The sequence below is a fragment of the Tasmannia lanceolata genome, unplaced genomic scaffold (assembly GCF_043159265.1).
Source record: "Tasmannia lanceolata isolate RefF3 unplaced genomic scaffold, GAP_Taslan_0.1 ptg000019l, whole genome shotgun sequence".
NCBI classification, from domain to species: Eukaryota; Viridiplantae; Streptophyta; class Magnoliopsida; order Canellales; family Winteraceae; genus Tasmannia; species Tasmannia lanceolata.
In genome coordinates, this window is record NW_027518696.1 from 17,271,701 (window position 1) to 17,289,093 (window position 17,393).

General features: G+C 36.5%; 1 protein-coding gene across 6 annotated transcripts in view; it reads right to left on the reverse strand.

The window, feature by feature from the left end:
- LOC143853523 (uncharacterized) overlaps positions 1 to 17,393 on the reverse strand; it is an 87,114-nt gene that overhangs the window by 8,505 nt on the left and 61,216 nt on the right. For 5 of the 6 annotated variants that reach the window (XM_077363326.1, XM_077363323.1, XM_077363321.1 and 2 more), the window contains 5 exons: positions 10,221 to 10,355; positions 8,280 to 8,431; positions 7,505 to 7,645; positions 5,812 to 6,132; positions 4,853 to 4,995 (listed from right to left, as the gene is read on the reverse strand). In XM_077363326.1, coding sequence (XP_077219441.1) covers positions 4,861 to 4,995; positions 5,812 to 6,132; positions 7,505 to 7,645; positions 8,280 to 8,431; positions 10,221 to 10,355 — 884 coding nt within the window. In that variant the 3' untranslated portion in view covers positions 4,853 to 4,860. Of the gene's footprint in view, positions 1 to 3,772; positions 3,917 to 4,852; positions 4,996 to 5,811; positions 6,133 to 7,504; positions 7,646 to 8,279; positions 8,432 to 10,220; positions 10,356 to 17,393 lie in introns of all 6 variants that reach the window. The other variant, XR_013237158.1, reaches the window with a different exon arrangement.

A 17,393-nucleotide genomic window follows, 5' to 3' on the forward strand; every position in this document is an offset into this window, starting at 1 on the left:
TACATCTAGCCCTCCCCAGACCCCGCAATGGTGGGAGCCTCGTGCACTGGGCCGCCCTTTCTTTTTTCATTTCATTCGTGAAAAGGTCATCAGCAAGTTGATGTCTACTCCATGTGTGAAACCCAAAGATCAACTGGCAGACATGTCTACGATAGCTATTACACACTGCGATAGCTATTACACACTGCGAAATGCCAATTCAATGTATTTGTTTCTAGTTAGGCATGAATAACATCTATGCACCAACTAGACGGGGAGGGTTAAAGCACTTAAGTGAAACAGACCCCACTAGCATACTCACAAATCTGTTTTATGAAACCTAGAGTTAACTGGTTTTATATTATTTTTAATTGGGTCCATCACTTAAGGTCCCTAATGGCACTTTTTATTAATACTGCTAAGTGGGATACTATAAATGTATTGGAATGTGGGGATGGGGACTAAACCACACGAATTCCTTCTCTCCATTTTTCTTCTTCTCTCTTTTGTTTTCTTCTTCTTCATCCTCTCCTACCTTTTTAATGCTTGTGCATGGATGAAGATAAATTTCAACTTTGAAAAAAAAAAATAGTCAACAACCCTAATGTCAACACACATATCCCATGACCCATCTTTTGTGCTAGAAGGGCTATCACTGCACTTGGGCTCATACTCTCCCTGATCATTCCCCTTCTCCCTTGCGGTAGCTGTTCTCCAAAATAACTTTTACACTATCCTTCTAAAATGTGCAAGTATTTTGGTACAGATCATGAACCTTCCCACAATAGTATTGCCATGGTTGCCCCCAAAAAATAAGTGGCATGCATCCGAAGGCACCATATTGTACCACATTTCATCCTTATCGGATTTGCACATGGAAAATGAAATTAGGGAGCACAGAGAAACTATTACCGAAACTATTACCAAGTTTCCTTGAACCGTGCAATCTTGTATGGCCTAGGGTGTTTATTCCATCATTTTTCTGCCCTCCTTTTGTCCCTATTTACATTGATAGCTAGATTATACAATCATCAAACGACCAATATAGTTGGAGAGTCATCACACCCTATAAGGGAAAACATAATCCTCCCACAAAATGTACCACGATCCATCCATACTTTTATCCCCTGGCTTTAAATTTTGCATCTCCTGATACAAATGCTATTTTTTGGCCAAAAATGTCATTTGTAATTTCTTCTTCACATTCTCCCATGAAGTGATCTCCGACTTCCATACTCTCTCGCCATGTCTGGAGCACAATGCAGTCACTTTTTCCTCAATTAATGGCCACAATTTCACCCTTTTATCATTTTATGATCCAACCACCTTATAGTCGAACACATGTTCAATAGTGTTCAACCAATCAATAAAGTCTCCAGGTTGTTGCCTCCCTACAAAATAAAGGTTATCAACCTTCCTACAGAAATCTCTAAGATCCATTTCCACGAATTGGGCAAATCTAGGGTTTTCATTCCTCTTATTTGGCTCAACACGCTGAGAACAATCAAAGAAAGGATTAACATCTAGTTATCCCAATGCATGACTGTTATCATCAAACTCTTGAACTTCATATTGATCTAAGGGGATTCTTGTGTGGATCAGATAGCCTACATCAGAGGATGGATCTGCCGGCGAAGAAAGAAATGTTGGATGCTACCGATCCCCATCCGTCTATTCCTTACTCCACAACCCTATCCTTGGCAAGATAGTATCCATCCACCTCCCCAACACCGGTCGTTGAGACTGCTATCCGGAAAGAGCCTCATCTTATACCGAAATCAGAGTTGGCGAGAGATTAGCATTTGACGAGTGGATGTCATCTCCTACCGCTGATTGAATGCTTCCCAAAGGATTAACATCTAGCTATCCCAATGCATGACTCTTATTATCACACTCTTGAACTTCATATTGATCTAAGCGTTGTGTTAGTTGCAGAGCTTGCCTTCTAATTATCTCACCCTCCTTGTCTCTCACCTCCACGAGAGGGTTTTGACGATCTCCTCTATCTGAGGCTCTTCTTGCAGACATATGGAATAATTCTAACTATATCTCAGCCTAACCTAGGTTTTGATACCAACTGTAGTCCAAGGAAAGTTTTCAAAAAATAAATCAATCCTAGAGGATTGATGAAACAAAATCCAAACAATCACATATATCAATGTAGTACACACGACTGAGCATCAAAACAACACAAACCCAATCATAGGGCAAATCTAGGATAAAATATAAGACATTAAGCAAACAGTAATATACACACGAGAGCCATAGATAATTCAAATAAGAGAAAAGAGAGAAAAGAAGAAAATTCACTTACCAGAAATTAAGTAGTCAAATCTAACACCAAGCTTTGGTTCAAATCCAACAAATTGAGGGATACAAACTAATGAGAGAAAACTCTTTTTATCGATAAACAAAATAGAACTCCAAAATCCCTAAATCCTTTTTTATTAAACTAAAAATAAACTTTACTGACTACACTATAATAAAAATCTTTCTTATGCTCCCTAAGGGTCATCTGAACATGGCCCCCATGCATCACTATGTCTCCAGCATAAACCCAATGTATGTGTCCGACACACTATTTAAAAACTCCTCAAGTCAATCCTTCTCAGACATGTCAAGTCAGTTTCGGCCCTTCAAAGTCAATCAAAAACTCATTTGACAAGCAAAAATAGATAAAAAGTGCACCTCAACCTATCATTCTCTCCAAAGTATGCATGGTTTTACCTTAGGCCGGTTCTTGTGCAAGTATTAGTTTTAAACATTGGTCAGACCCTATATACTGATAGTTGTACCAGATATGGCAAGGATATTTCTGTTGGTCAAAATAACAATCATGTTTTGAAGATGTGACTATCATCATTTTTGCTCATTATTTTCGCTTATTTGCAATTGTGATTTTGAGTCTATAGATGCTATAATCAATATATAATTATTTATTTTGAAAGGTAACAAAACTTCTATTAATTATGATCCAAGGATACATCTACGGAGGCGAGGCGTCCCCCATGTAATGGTGTACAGAATAACCTAAAAATCCCATAACCTACCCTGTTAAATTTCCAAATACAATTTCAGTGAACGATGCTATGCTTCTACGGCTGAAACCCAGAGCTGCCCAATATGTCAAGAACAGACCAGGATCTACTACCAATACGACAAGAACAAGGGAGAAATACCTTCAGCTAGCAGCCAAAACCGATATAAATCTACATCTCACACTGCTGCCCAATGCAACGGCCAGTAGAATTAGAATAGTCTGCCCCTTGAGACGGAATCATTTCAGCCATTAATGTCTCAAATCAAGGCGTCAATCCCCGCTCTACCTGGGTTTCCCTTTGAGATTCCATCGAAGTTCATATTTACCCATCCGGCGGGAGGAGGAGAACATCACAGCATTACTATTCTTTTTTCCTTCCCTTCAACCATTACTACTTTCCAATTCCTTAAGATTTCACCAACATTATACGATGACAGATCTTTTCCACACCTGCTCCAAAGGATAAGATCAATCGTGATATCGGTGATTAGTTTTCTCCCAACTTCTCAATTTATCTTCGATGATGCGGCTGTTCCATTCTCTCTATAAATGCCATATCATCACGTAGGGAACCATCCACCACATTGCTTGACCCGCCTCACCAAAATATCTATTTGAGTTTTATAATGTTGTATTTATACATGTCATGTGTCTTACATCATTGTATGGGAAAGCCATATCCATATTCGTGTCCTAGATTTTGGAAAATATCGAGTTATGTTTCAGTTCCCATGTCCATGTCCATGTTCATACCTGGAGCTTACCACTCTTCAAGAGGATGACAACAGGTACCAGCTTGCTGAAGTCATCTGTATGATCTGATGACTTCAGTAGAAACTCAACGATGACCGGAATGAATGATAATGGAGATTGGGAGCCATTTCACAATTAGTGTCCCTGCATGGGCCAACCATGGTTTCTTGATGAGCACTTAAAGATTTGCATAAACATTCTTTTGGAAAGAGGAGATAAGGCTCTGATACCATGTAGAAAGCCCAAACAGTAGTGATTGCGGAGAACACTTTTTTTTTTAATGGTTAGCGGAGAACATTTTATTTTTCATTTAGAGAAAAATTTAGTACATGCATATGTACAAACCGTAAGGAATACATGTACTAGGATAAGGACAACAATTTTCATTCTTATTATACGGTTGGTTACTAAAGATGTACACTCTTATACATGCACACTAGAGTATGATTAAAAAAATGTGCATGCTTGACTTTGCTAAATTAGAAGAAGTATGATTCTGGAATAAACTTTGCCAAATTTATGAAATGATAGGGTTTTCTATTAAAACATTATAATTGTCTACAAAAAGTGTCATAGTTTCTAACATTTTAGACGTGCCAGTTCACAAATAGTGTTAAAGTACAAAAGATAAAATAACGCCTTTTCCGAAAGCTTAAGCTTTTGGAGTAACTGGTTGTTTCACATGGTATCAGAGCCAAAGGTCCTGAGTTCAAACCTCCCAGATAGCAAAAATCCACATGCAATGGCCAAACCCAAAAGAGGGGCCACATGTGCCACGTGTAGGCCAACCCTAGAAAGAGGGGTCACATGTGATGGGGACATGGGGTGTTAAAGTATAAAAGATTAAACAACACCTTCTCCAAAAGCTTAGCTTTAGGAGTAACTGGTTGTTTCACAAATAGATATAATGATTGGTTAGGGAAAAGTATAGAGAACATTGATAGCAAGAAAAAAAAATTGGTAAATGACATGAATACAGTAACTGAATATTTCCTCAAGAAAATAGGGATCATGGGGCCTCAGAGAAACAAGAATCGCGGATACTCAAAAGGAGCAGAATGCAACAGTTCACAGACTTACATGTTAAGTTATTTGAGATCTGAAATCCTTTTGAAATCATTGGTATCCCACGACTGTAACGTGCCTGTTTTGATCTTCACTTGATCAAATGCATATTGTATTCTATACCTTTCTTGAAGTGCCATGTTGATTCCATGTGATGCCTGCATTCAATATATAAGAGATCTGTTAATTGAATTGATATCAATTTACTATAATACTAAAGACAAGCAAATGAGGGCTTTTCTGATTTATATAGCATCTGAAAATGGAAAATGATGCCAGTTTTTCAAAATATAAAAAATTGTGCTAGTTTGAAAATCCAAAAGTCACTCAAGTTTGACTTGATTGACCAAAAAATAGCAATTGCAAAAATTGAGGAAAGCAGTAACCAACTTAAGTAAATAAAATGAGAATTGTTTCAAATTTGCAATTGAGAATCAATTTATGATTAACAAGAATGTCCCATCTGCCGTCAACATTATTTAGATTTTTCGGTCTACCTTATTTCGGTAGAAATAGAGTGAGAATTCTTCTCTGTTAAAGGATATTATGCAGAGGTGGAGTAACTGATTTCCACTTGCCTGAATTATGGTCTGAGCCTATTTGCGATTTTATTATTATTTTACAAAAGATATTAATTTGTCATGGTTTTCCAATGAAATTTTGGAATGAAACTTTAAGATAGTTTTATGGAGATCAATCTACAGTTGATGTCCAGTAAGAAGTCAGTAGAGAAAAGGAAAGAAAAATAGAATCCAGAAACAGATAAATGAATAAAAAAAAATTCCAGTCATAGACTAGCACTAAACGCTGTTACGCACGTGTCATGTAAATCTAAACCATACAAGTCCATACTTTTGAGAAGACTGTTACATAAATTGTCATGTGCCACCAACAACATCCACATGGGTAATATCCGAAGCAATTCGTGAATTGAATGGAAAGCAGATAAGGTATTCATTCTTGTACCGGCATACCTGTAGGACGAGTACATTCTCCAAAATACTCTTTATTGCCACTTTACATGAAGAAAGACTTTGGTGGAGTTTTGCATCTTTATGCATGAATATAATGATAAAGGTGACTGCACGGACCCAATGGGACGCTTCCAATGTATGTTGGGTCCCATTTTGAGTAAGGGTTGAATTAAAGTCCATTATTGAGGATCCAAGCAAATCCAGCACAAGTCTTAACAATTTGTCACTTCTAGCGAACAAAAGAATGGCAGGCTGGATATAATATTGGCAGATGCGTATGTATTCGGAGTGTGAAGAGTCATCATCATTGTCTGGAATGTACTTTATGAAATCAAGAAAGAGTACAGTATAAGAATCAACAAAGATATCAATAATCAATAATAAAAAAGAAAATAGCCAGTAGACAATACAAGCAAAAGTTCGCAACACCAGCAATCTATGTAACTTAAGCTATGTCACAAATATCATTCTCGAGAATTTCTTGGCAGAGGAAAATATCGGCATATTTAATTTTTACTTTTTAATTTTATTTTTACTTTGTAATTTTTTCGGGTTTATATAGGGGAAAATGGTAAAAATAAAATAATTTAAAAATATTAAATATCAAATATTTACACTTTTTTAACCCGAAATTAGGGTTAGGTCAAGGTTTTAGGATGCTTACCGTATAAGAATCAACAAAGATATCAATAATGAATAATAAAATAGAAAATAGCAGAAGACAATACAAGCAAAAGTTCGCAACACTAGAAATCTATGTAACTTAAACTATGTCCCAAATATCATTCTCGGGAATTTCTTGGCAGAGGAAAATATCGGCATATTTTATTTTTACTTTTTAATTTTTTCGGGTTTATATAGGGAAAAATGGTAAAAATAAAATAATTTAAAATATTAAATATCAAATATTTACACCTTTTTAACCCAAAATTAGGGTTAGGTCAAGGTTTTAGGATGTTTGGGAGATTTTTCGAGTAAATGAGAAGATCAAGATACCATTTAAAATCAAGTCACAATTTATCGCGAGAAAATCGCGAGAAAATCAAATTCTCACGAGAACCCCAATTTATCATGATAAAAAAACATATTTTATCGTTAAATCAAAATCTCGTGTTTTCTCACGAGAAATTTCTCGCCTATATTTGTGACACAGAACTTAACTGACTACGGTATAGAGATAAGTATGCACATGCAGCCACCTATAAGCACATGCATCCACCTAAGCACAGGGGTTTGCAACTCTCCCAAACCACGCTTGACCCACAAACCAATTGTGACTTAACGGAAATTTAAGTGTCATCTGGATTATTTACAAAATGAATGCCCCCTTTATAGCAACCAAGAATGCAATCTGTTTCTTAGGGTTTTCATACATGAAATTCAAGTGATTAGGCAGTTTTCAAGTTCCACTTATGGAAAACTGAAATTTAATACCTATTTTCCACAATAAATCACTTTTTACTTAATTTAGCAAAGGTAAAAACCATCAATCACAAACGTGATCGGAATACTAAAATAAAATCCAAATTATATAGTCAAAAATTCCCCATTAGGATGCCTAGCAAAGAAAGTCATTTGAGAACACCCTATGCAAAACCAGGAGGTAAATGAAATTTCAATGCATATCTGTAAGAGAGAAATGCAATGGTGTAAAAATATATCATTTGCCAATGTCAATGGAGTAAATACATACAGAAGCAGCATTGATCAAGTAGCCAGAAAGAGAATCACTTAAAGTGCCAATACTCTCCTCAGAAAGCACTGTGGGTCTGGAGTCCAGCATAATAACCACTCTGAGCATAGCGCGCATATTGTCTAAAGGTGGCTTGAGGGACTGAAATAAAAAGTTTGACTTGGGTAAGAACATTTTCACATTTCTGGACAATTTAAAAATAAAAAAAAAAATCACATTTCTGGAAGAAATCCGTAGCCTACCAATCAAAAGTCAGGACAGACACCATTTCAAAATTCCTCATATATATATATATATATATATATATATATATATTTTTTTTTTTTTTTTTTTTTTTTTTTTTTTTTTTTTTTTGTGGACACCCTATCTATGATGGGGCCTATCAAATGAATGCTTTAGATCAGCACAAAAAATGTGGGACCCATGTGTTTTTTGTCGGCGGACTAGAGAATGATCTCTAGTCGGCAGAATAGAGACACTTTTCTTATATATATATATATAATGGACAAAGTTCTCTGAAGCACTATGAGTTCAAACAGGATTGTGCAGATTTTAAGAATAATAGGGAGATGATTTTATTTTTTCGCCCCCCCCCCCGGTAAGACAATGTGCCCTCCTTTTAAGGTGAATGTGGGCAGACTTTAATGCTTTTTGACATCAAATCAGGTTAGAAGGGGGAAACATTATCCTAAAGGAGAAGAGAGGGGGGGTCATCGCCCATAAGAATAATGAAAATCCATGATAATAGGAGAGTGCTAAAATTTTTAAAGCGTACCATCTCATTGAGTATGGTTTTCAGTAAAAGTTTAAGAACGAGAGCATCATCACCCATCTGAGAAAGGCAAGAGCAGATTGCATCGGTGATGGCCTTAAAAGTTCCACGATTTGAGATCCTGTTTTCATTGTCTGGGCCAAAACAAAACTTCTCTGAAAAGGTAACAAGCATAATTCAGATTGGCATTAAAGGAGAAAAAAGAAATAGCCACTTCTCTAATAATTTTGTGAGACAACAAGTAAATAAAAATGACCCCAAGGGTAATTAATGAATATGATGGAACTGAGAACTAATTGTAATAAAGACTCAACTCAACTAAGCCTTTGTCCCAAACTATCCTTTAGAAAATTTTCATAAAGAAGGTGAATGGATCTACCCGGCTCAAATTGACTAAATCTAATCCTGACTCGTCTACATGGATCATTCTCTTCCATTCTCTCCTATCCAAGGTCATGTTCTCTGTTATGTTCCTAGCCCTCAAGTCTTTCCTCACTGTTTCTACGCAAGTTGTTTTCAGTGTGCCCCTGCCTCTTTTTACTCCATCAACTTGGCACGAGCCCCTGCCTCTTTTTACTCCATCAACTTGGCACGAGCCCCTGCCTCTTTTTACTCCATCAACTTGGCACGAGTCAATTCTCACTATTGGTGCCACCCCCACCTTTTTACGGATGTCTTTATTTTTAATTCAATCTAACCTTGTGTGGCCGCACATCCATCTAAGCATTCGTATCTCCGCTACATTTATCTTATGCACATGCTGCTTCTTGGTGGACCAACATTCTGAGTCGTACAGCATGGCTGGCCTCACAGCTATCTTATAAAACTTTACCTTCAACTAATTATAGTAAAGACTGAAATAGAGAATTATTTCCCACTACTCGTTCTCATTTTTCTATCATTTTCAATATATTTGCACATTTTCAAATTTATCTTATTATTGTCTTTCTTTTTTAATAGAGAAGAAAAACAAAAAAACCAAAAGAAAATTTCGAAAAACCTAATGAAAATTTTCACAAAATCCCCTATTTGAATCTTAAGCAGCCACAGCTTACTAACGGAGCTGATATTCCTGCTCGTGCTTAAGAAGGTGTGACCATTTTCCACTACGATCAAGCAGACAAGTTTGGTTCTATTTGTAAATTCTAGAATTTTTTAAATCGGGTATTGCCATAAATCAGAACTTTTATAGACAGTTACAAAAAATCTAAATTACCTATAATTCGCTAAATATGAAAGAAAACTCTTCACTAAATTAAGAAAGTAAACTCTTGTCTCCCTATTTGTTAATACTAGAGATTTTGTGAAGCTAGTATCTGACAACACTTGGTCTCAAAAGTCATTTCAAACTTGTTTTTTGTTCGCTATTTACTCATTCGGTTATCTTTCTTTTTCTATTTACTCATTTGATTATCTTTCCATACATGATAACAACATTTCCAGTTGTGTTTGTCAGAGTGATGATCCTTCCAACACCATGTTCTACATGCAAGAGAAGTAGAAGTAAAGGATGATGAAGAGAGAAGATAGTAGACAAGAAAAGAAGTGAGAGAAGAGAGAAATTTCGTGTGGGTTCAATCCCCAAACCCACATAGTAGATTAATAATGTTAATTCAAACGTAATTACAAAAATGCCAATAAGGCCATCCAATGAAGGGCTGTACCAAATGTACATAGGAACTAACTTAAGTGACTTAAAAAACAATTTGTGCGCAGGCCCTGACAGAGAGGAATCAGAGTCCTGAGTTTGCCAATCTTATGAAAACATTCTCCTTTTGGATATGCATGACTAGCAATGCCAATACCAGCATTTTCAATTACAATCTAGTAGTGACAAATACAAAATCATCATGCATAAGACAGTGAGGCAGTATTCGCTGGAAATGGAGTTTGCTTATAAAGAGGGCATAAGAATTAACCCAACAAAAAATGTTCTGAAGTTACCAGGAAACACTTTGATGCGACCAAGTAAAGTGACCAAGAAACTGCTATGGTCTGCAATATGCACGTGCCCAGTTTTATAGGCTGAGTGAAGGACCTCAATGATCCGAAATGTTACATACGGTTCCAAATCATCACCTACATTACATGAATAAGCAAAAATAATAAAAGTGAATGACCTATATAGGCAAATAACAGAGTTAGACCAATTCTATACATGCAATAGGCAGTGATGCCCCTAGCCTGTTTTAAGGACTAAACATCAACCACATCATAATGCAAAACATGGTGCTATTGTAAGTTTCAAAAAAAGAATAACCGGGATGCAAAAGAAAGTGAAATAGCAAAGAATTTGAAATAATCTGCTGATCATGGTCTGCTTGTATGATGGAGCTGCTGGCATAAAAAGACGTATGTGCATTACGAACAAGGCAGCCACTTAGTTCACATCATGGTTTGAAACAAAATTTCGGTTTCGACCCAAAAACGAAATTTCCACCTTTCCGTGAAAATCTTATAATTTCGGCCGAAATTTTAAAATTTTGGTTTCAGTTTTAAATTTCGGTCTCGACCTTATTTAGGACGAAATTTAAAACCATGGTTCACATCCAATATCTGCTTTTGCTGCTTATGATCCTGAGGGAGAAGGCTGGTCTTATGAGTGGAATCTCTGATAACAAGTTTTTGGAACCTCGTGTGTAATGACCCGGCCCCACCAAGGGCCTATAAAGATACAAATCCTAATTAAATCTAGGCCGTAGATCTTTCGATCAAAGATTAATTACTAGATCTTCGATTTGGAATTTTCAGACCGTAGGATATGTAAATTAGATATTGGATCGATCCCCAATCTGTAAGATTCTTGTGTATTGCCTATCCCGCATTAGATTAAACGAAATTAAAAATCGACGGTCATAGTGTATTTTCGTCACTTTTAGTATAACCTATTTTTGGGACATCAAATCTTATTCGTTCAACATGATTTTGGTCACGGTAGATGGGTATTTCGAATACCTATCCAATGGACCCAAGATTTAGCAATTCGGACGTGATTTGAGCTAGTTATGACCATTTTTTTGTTAGGATTAGACATAGTTACGAGTTTTGTCTTATTAGGCAACTTGTTGTTTTATTTAAAAAAATAAAATGTAAAAGGAACCTAATATAACCTAAATACTAATAATATATTAGAATAAGCTAAGAAACCCAATATTGATATTTCCACCCTTCTTAAGTTAGTATTAGATTATAATTAGGAATCTAATCATTATAATCTTTCTTGAAATAAAACTCTAGGCTAAGTTTATAAATAAACCCATCGAGGGTTATTTTTAATCACCTAAAAATTGAAGGAAAATGAAAGTAATAGGGGGAGAAGAAAGGAGAAAAGCTATTGGTTTTTCGTCTTCGAATAAGTGAACGAAAACCTATTTTTTATATTTTTGGGTGTAAAATTGATGTGTTTTTGCTTTTAGTGTTTTTGGTTGTTCAAGTTAGGATTTTAAATGTATTTCACATGGATCTTGATTTCTTTTAAATCAAGAAAAGAGTTTTTTATTTTCTTTTTAGGCTTTTTAATGTAGAAATCCTAATTTTCTTATGTGAAACTATTTCTAAATCTATTTTAAAGTGTTGGAGGATTTGTTTATATATGTTTTAACCCACACGGGTGATTTAAAGAAAGTTTTATCACCTCTCTTTACATGCTGATTTTAAAGAGTTTAGTACCATAAAATTTTCTAATTTTTACCATTTTATACCCTAATTATTTGCTGATTTTCACTGTTTTAAATCCTTAAATCGGTGCTGATTTTGAGTATTTAAGCACATAAATAGGTGCTGATTTTTCAGTCTTTAGGGATTAATAAGTGCAGATTTCTATGGTTTTTAGTGCATGATTAAGTGCTGGTTTTCGTAGTTTTATTTCGTGATTAGTCGCAGATTTTTATAATTATTAGGGCTGATTTAGTTGCAGATATTCAGAGTATTTTGATGAAAATAAATATATTTTAGCGTACGGAAAATATGATTTTTGGGACCACAAAGAGAGTGGTTGAACAAATAAATAAAAATACATATCATAAGACAATAATAGGCATATATTAAATAACTTTAACATAAGACCGAAAGAAATTAACACCAAGCTAATTATTAAATTTGGACCTCAAGATCCTCATCTTCAAATCAGTGTGTCAGGACTATGTGCGATCACCTAGACTTCAATTTCAAGGCAAGTGACGACTGACTTTTATAATATTAGTTACAATTATAATTTTTGTTTCCTATGATTATTCACATTCTTTTTGCACCTATGTCATTGAATTAACTAATTATCCCCGTAGAATTTCCTATGGTAGGATTTTTTATTTTTAGGCCATAATCTATATACACGATGTTTTTTTTATTATTAATATTACGCCTCGTGCTATAGTATGAGAAGGCTATAGAGCTACGTGAAGCCATTTACCGACGGGTTTGTGATGATTTCCATCGTGTATATACTTATGAGGAGATAGATATGACCCATATACCTCGTCAAGATGACATGATATTTCTCGTAGTTTACCTGTCTCTACTTTGTATGATTGAGGCTCTCTAATATGATTTCATGATTTGCCATCTTTAGTATATTCCCTTGGCATTCTCACATGCTTATTGATATTATTTATCCTTAGCAATAAATCTTATAAATCTTATTGCTTTTTCTTATCACATGTGAATGCCATGAGAAACACATTTATAATGCAAATTTTCATTCTTGTCACTTTTATTATCTAAGCCAGTCACATGAGCTTGCTGTTTGACTTAGATTATTTTCCAAACTTTGTAGGTGAGGAAATTGAAGGAGCCTTTGCCAATGAACAGGTCTAGGCGGCACTTAGGATGGGAGAGTACTCATAGGATTTCTTTTGGGGTTGAGATAAATCATGTAATAGACATTCTGTTAATAGAATAGAATTGTTTAGTTGTTTCCCATTTTGGCGTAGCGATTCGGATTTTGGAATTTTGAAAAAAAAAATCATGTCTAAAAATTTGCCCCAAATCCCAGTCATTGCATCATGGTCCTAAGTCCTTAAGCTTCAGCCATTACATTGTGTCTCTCAACGATGTGGATGCTCTTTGCATCCCTAAGGACAGACTAGCAGAATTGGACTTCCACACGAGCCTCACTAAATTCAGGATTAGTAAGCCAGATTTTGACTATTTCCTTGCCTGGGGATGATCAGTTCGGGAAAACAGGTCAAAAGTCTTCCTTAGCAAAGGGTATATTTTTCTTCCATTTGGATCTGAAGAAGAGGCGATTACCATAACTAAAAAAATTTTGACGTCAGTTTGGGGACAAGTAAAAACGGTCTTTCTCAGACAAGAAAGTCTTCCCTAGACAAGGGTCTATTCTTCTTAGAGAAGGATCTACTCTTTCCTTGAGCAGAATAGGCTCAGTAAGCCTATTCTGCTCCACCGAGGGCGGAGGTGGAGTTTGTTTTTCTACCCACTTGAGTCTTGTCTCCTTCGGGTTCAGGTGTATCTTGCCCCTACTAGGGTCGTTCTCTCTTTTTTCTTATGACTCTTGTTTCATTATTAAGACCCCCTCGGTCTTTTTCTTTTAATGAAATTTATTCTTACCATTCAAAAAAAGGTCTCAGTAAGCCTATTTTCAAATATTTCCTTGGCTAGAGCAGAACAGTTTGGGAAAAAACAGGTAAAACGTCTAGCCTAGAGAAGGGCTATTTTTCTTACCTTTGGATTTGATGAAGAACTGATTCAAAAAAAAGGGCGACCCAGTGCACGAGCCTCCCGCCATTCCGGGGTCTGGGGAGGCTAGATGTACGCAGCCTTACCCCTACTTTGCAGAGAGGTTGTTTGCGTGACTCAAACCCGTGACCACCATGTCACAATGGAGCAACCTTACCGTTGCGCCAAGGCTCGCCCTCTTGATGAAGAACTAATTCACATAACTAAAAAAGAAGCACGGGGTTATTGATAGTATGAAAGCTACAATACTGAAGATTCCTTCCAAGAGTGACAGATTGGTTTGGATTTCTAATACCTATGGTTATTATTCAACTAGATTTGCTTGGAATGTGGTTTGTAGTACTGTCGCAAAATATCTGGCCAAAGTTTATATGGATTGACATACCAACGAAGGTAAGTTGCTTTCACTAAAGAATGAGAACCTTGGTAAGAACAATTCCTATAGACAGTAGGATTAACGATATGTTTATTCCTAGTATGTCCAAATGTAATTGCTGTGAGGAGAAGAAGGCTTTTAATCATTTGTTTGTTGAAAATGATTTAGCAAGAGATTTATGGAGTCATTTTGCTTATATGTTAAATGTCCCTTTTATTCAAAATCAACCAATAACCACAAGGCTTTTTCAACACTTTGAGCCGTGAGGAAAAACTTGACGTTTGGCTTCTTATTGAAGGTTATTCCATCTTTTATTAGCTATCAAATTTAGATGGAGACATGTAAGCAGCATATGGAAGGTGCTTCTAAAACATCAAATATGATGGCTAGGGCAATTACGACCAAGGTTTAAAATTTCAATTTCGGTATTTTTCAGCACAGAAACGGAAAAATTTCAGTTTCGCTTGGAAATTTAGGTTGAAATCTTGTAAAATCATGGAAACGTATGAAAACATATGCAAATGGGGATTTGATAGCGTCCATCGCAGAAGGCATTTCGCTTGGAAGGTCCATCGCACGTAGAGCAGCCATATGGGCACACTTCTCAGCAGATTTTGTCTTATTCATTTAAATCATCTCATGTGGCTGCTGTCACATGCAACATTCCATCCGCAAAATGCCTTCTGCGATGGACACTAACAAATCCCATGCAAATGATGAGATGAAATTTAAGATAAAACTTTGGGAAAAGCTAGAATAAGCACAAAAATATATTTAGAAACCATCACATAAAAAAAAAGTCATCCATAAAAGCTTAATCACATCGAACACCTAGTGAAATGCATTGTCGCACATGTCTGGAACAATAAAGACAATGAAGAAGTACAATGTAATGAAATATAAGAATGTACAATGAACAGTCATCCCTCCAAGGAGCCCAACTCTGTGTCAATACCTCATACATTTACAAGGTGGTATTGGTCCTATGCCGATTTGACATCCCATACTTTTACTTTGTTGGGCAGCCCAACGATACTGCCTACCAAATATCATTATCAACATTAATGAAATGGAATGAAATCAAATGCAAAGTAAAATAGCTTATAAAAAAACATTTTCCTTTTTTAAGCTTGGTCAGAGATTCATCATTTGTATGATGCTTAGATTTTGAAATTTGAAATTCATGCGACTTTTCACATTGAAATGACACAAAGGATGACAGAAAAAAAATTAAATGTTTTTCTACCTTTGCAATTGGTATTGACACCACCATTTGCACCATTTACATCCGAATGACAATTTATCTATAAATGTAATAAATCAATGGATGAAAAACAGAGCTTTATTTTGTGTTCCTGCAAAAGCCTTCTTTTACAAATAGAGGGAAAGAATATGAAAAAGGAGCGGATTTAGCAGGATTGGCAATGCCTACTTTGTCGCTACCATAACTTTGGCTAGAGGATTAACTGTAGAAGATGCCCACAAGCTAGATTGAATCCTTCACACCTTGGGGAGGGGAGGAGAGACCTTTAAGGAGATCTAGGCCTGATCGAGATAATAGATCTGGAGTATGGTTCTGCCCTCCCTGCCAATACCTTAACTTTAAATGGCGGAATGATTGTCGATGGTGTCATAGGACCAGAACTCACTCAAAATGGGTTCCTTGCCTCGGTTCACCATCTAGGGCTGATCTTAAGGGTGGCGAAGACGGTTCTTGACCTGATTCAGGTAAAATTTACCGCCACCAGAACTCAGAGGTTCCGCTCTTATCTATCTCGGGTAGGGAAGTGAATGTGCAAATAGGTTCCCTAAGAGCCTGCTTGATAGGGAAAAAGAAAAACCATAATGAAACCCTGCATGAGCTCTGGAAATGGGCACAAGTCTCCTGGGAAACCCCATCTTTACCCTGTCCTTTGTTGGCGAAAAATGAAATTCGTTTTATGTTTGATTCGGAATTACAGGCAGTACAGACTCTTGCTAAGGGACCTGCGGCCTTGGATAACCATTTATTTTCCCTCTCACCATGGAAAAAGGAATTTATTCAAGGAGAGGAAGCTCTTTGGGTTCATTTTTAAGGTATCCCATTGCATGCTTGGGCTGTTTCAACGGTGGAAACGCTAGGGGATCTCTTCGGTAAGGTGGTAGGAACCAAGATGGAGGACAACCACCAGAATTGTATGAGTTATGTCTCGGCCAAAATTTTAGCCCCCCGCTGGCTTTTCCCCTTAGAAGCAGGAATCGTGCACATGGGTGCCACTCCCGTGTGAGAACCGCGATTCCGCGCTCCTCCCTAAGGAGCGACTAAGGACCGCGGCCCCAAATAGAGCTCGGAACAAAAAAGCTCGGAATAGAAAAGAAACACAAAAAGAAAAAACCTAGAGCTTATGAAAGATTTTTCAAAAAAGAAATAGAGAGAAACTAAAAACAAAAGACTTGGGTAGATCAGTGAAGAATCTGACCTTTTGGAGCTCAAAATCTCTTATGTTTAGATGTTCTGCAGAAGGTTATTGAATCTTCATCACAGATGGTGCTCCAAAACTCAGATTGCTCGAAGGAAGGCGATTGAATCCTCCCCACTGCAAACGAAAGCCCCTTCCGTCTCTTCCCAACGCCTCGCCTATTCCCAACGAGTTAATGGCGGCCATGTAGTTTAGGGTTCTTTCAATTTTACATTTCCTAAAAAGCTAGGGTTCTTTCATTTTTACATTTCCTAAAAAGCCAGGTACATGTATAACAATAACATGTTACCTTCTCCATAAATGAAAATAGAAATTTCTGGAAAAGGGTGTTTTCGTAAATGCAATAAAGCCCCCTCGTTGAAGGTGCTGTTCTTGAATTTTTTATTGGGAAATGATATTTTAGCCCCTTTGTTTAGTTGGGACAGCCCCCTATAGTGTATTTATGACTACAATTTTGCACTAGAGGGGGCTGTCCCTAGTAAAAAAAGGGGCCGAATATGTCACTTACCTTCTTGATTTCCTAATCTCTTTCCTCTTTATGGTTCGAATAAAATATTAGTTCCATTTCTCCTCCTCCTTTTAAGAATG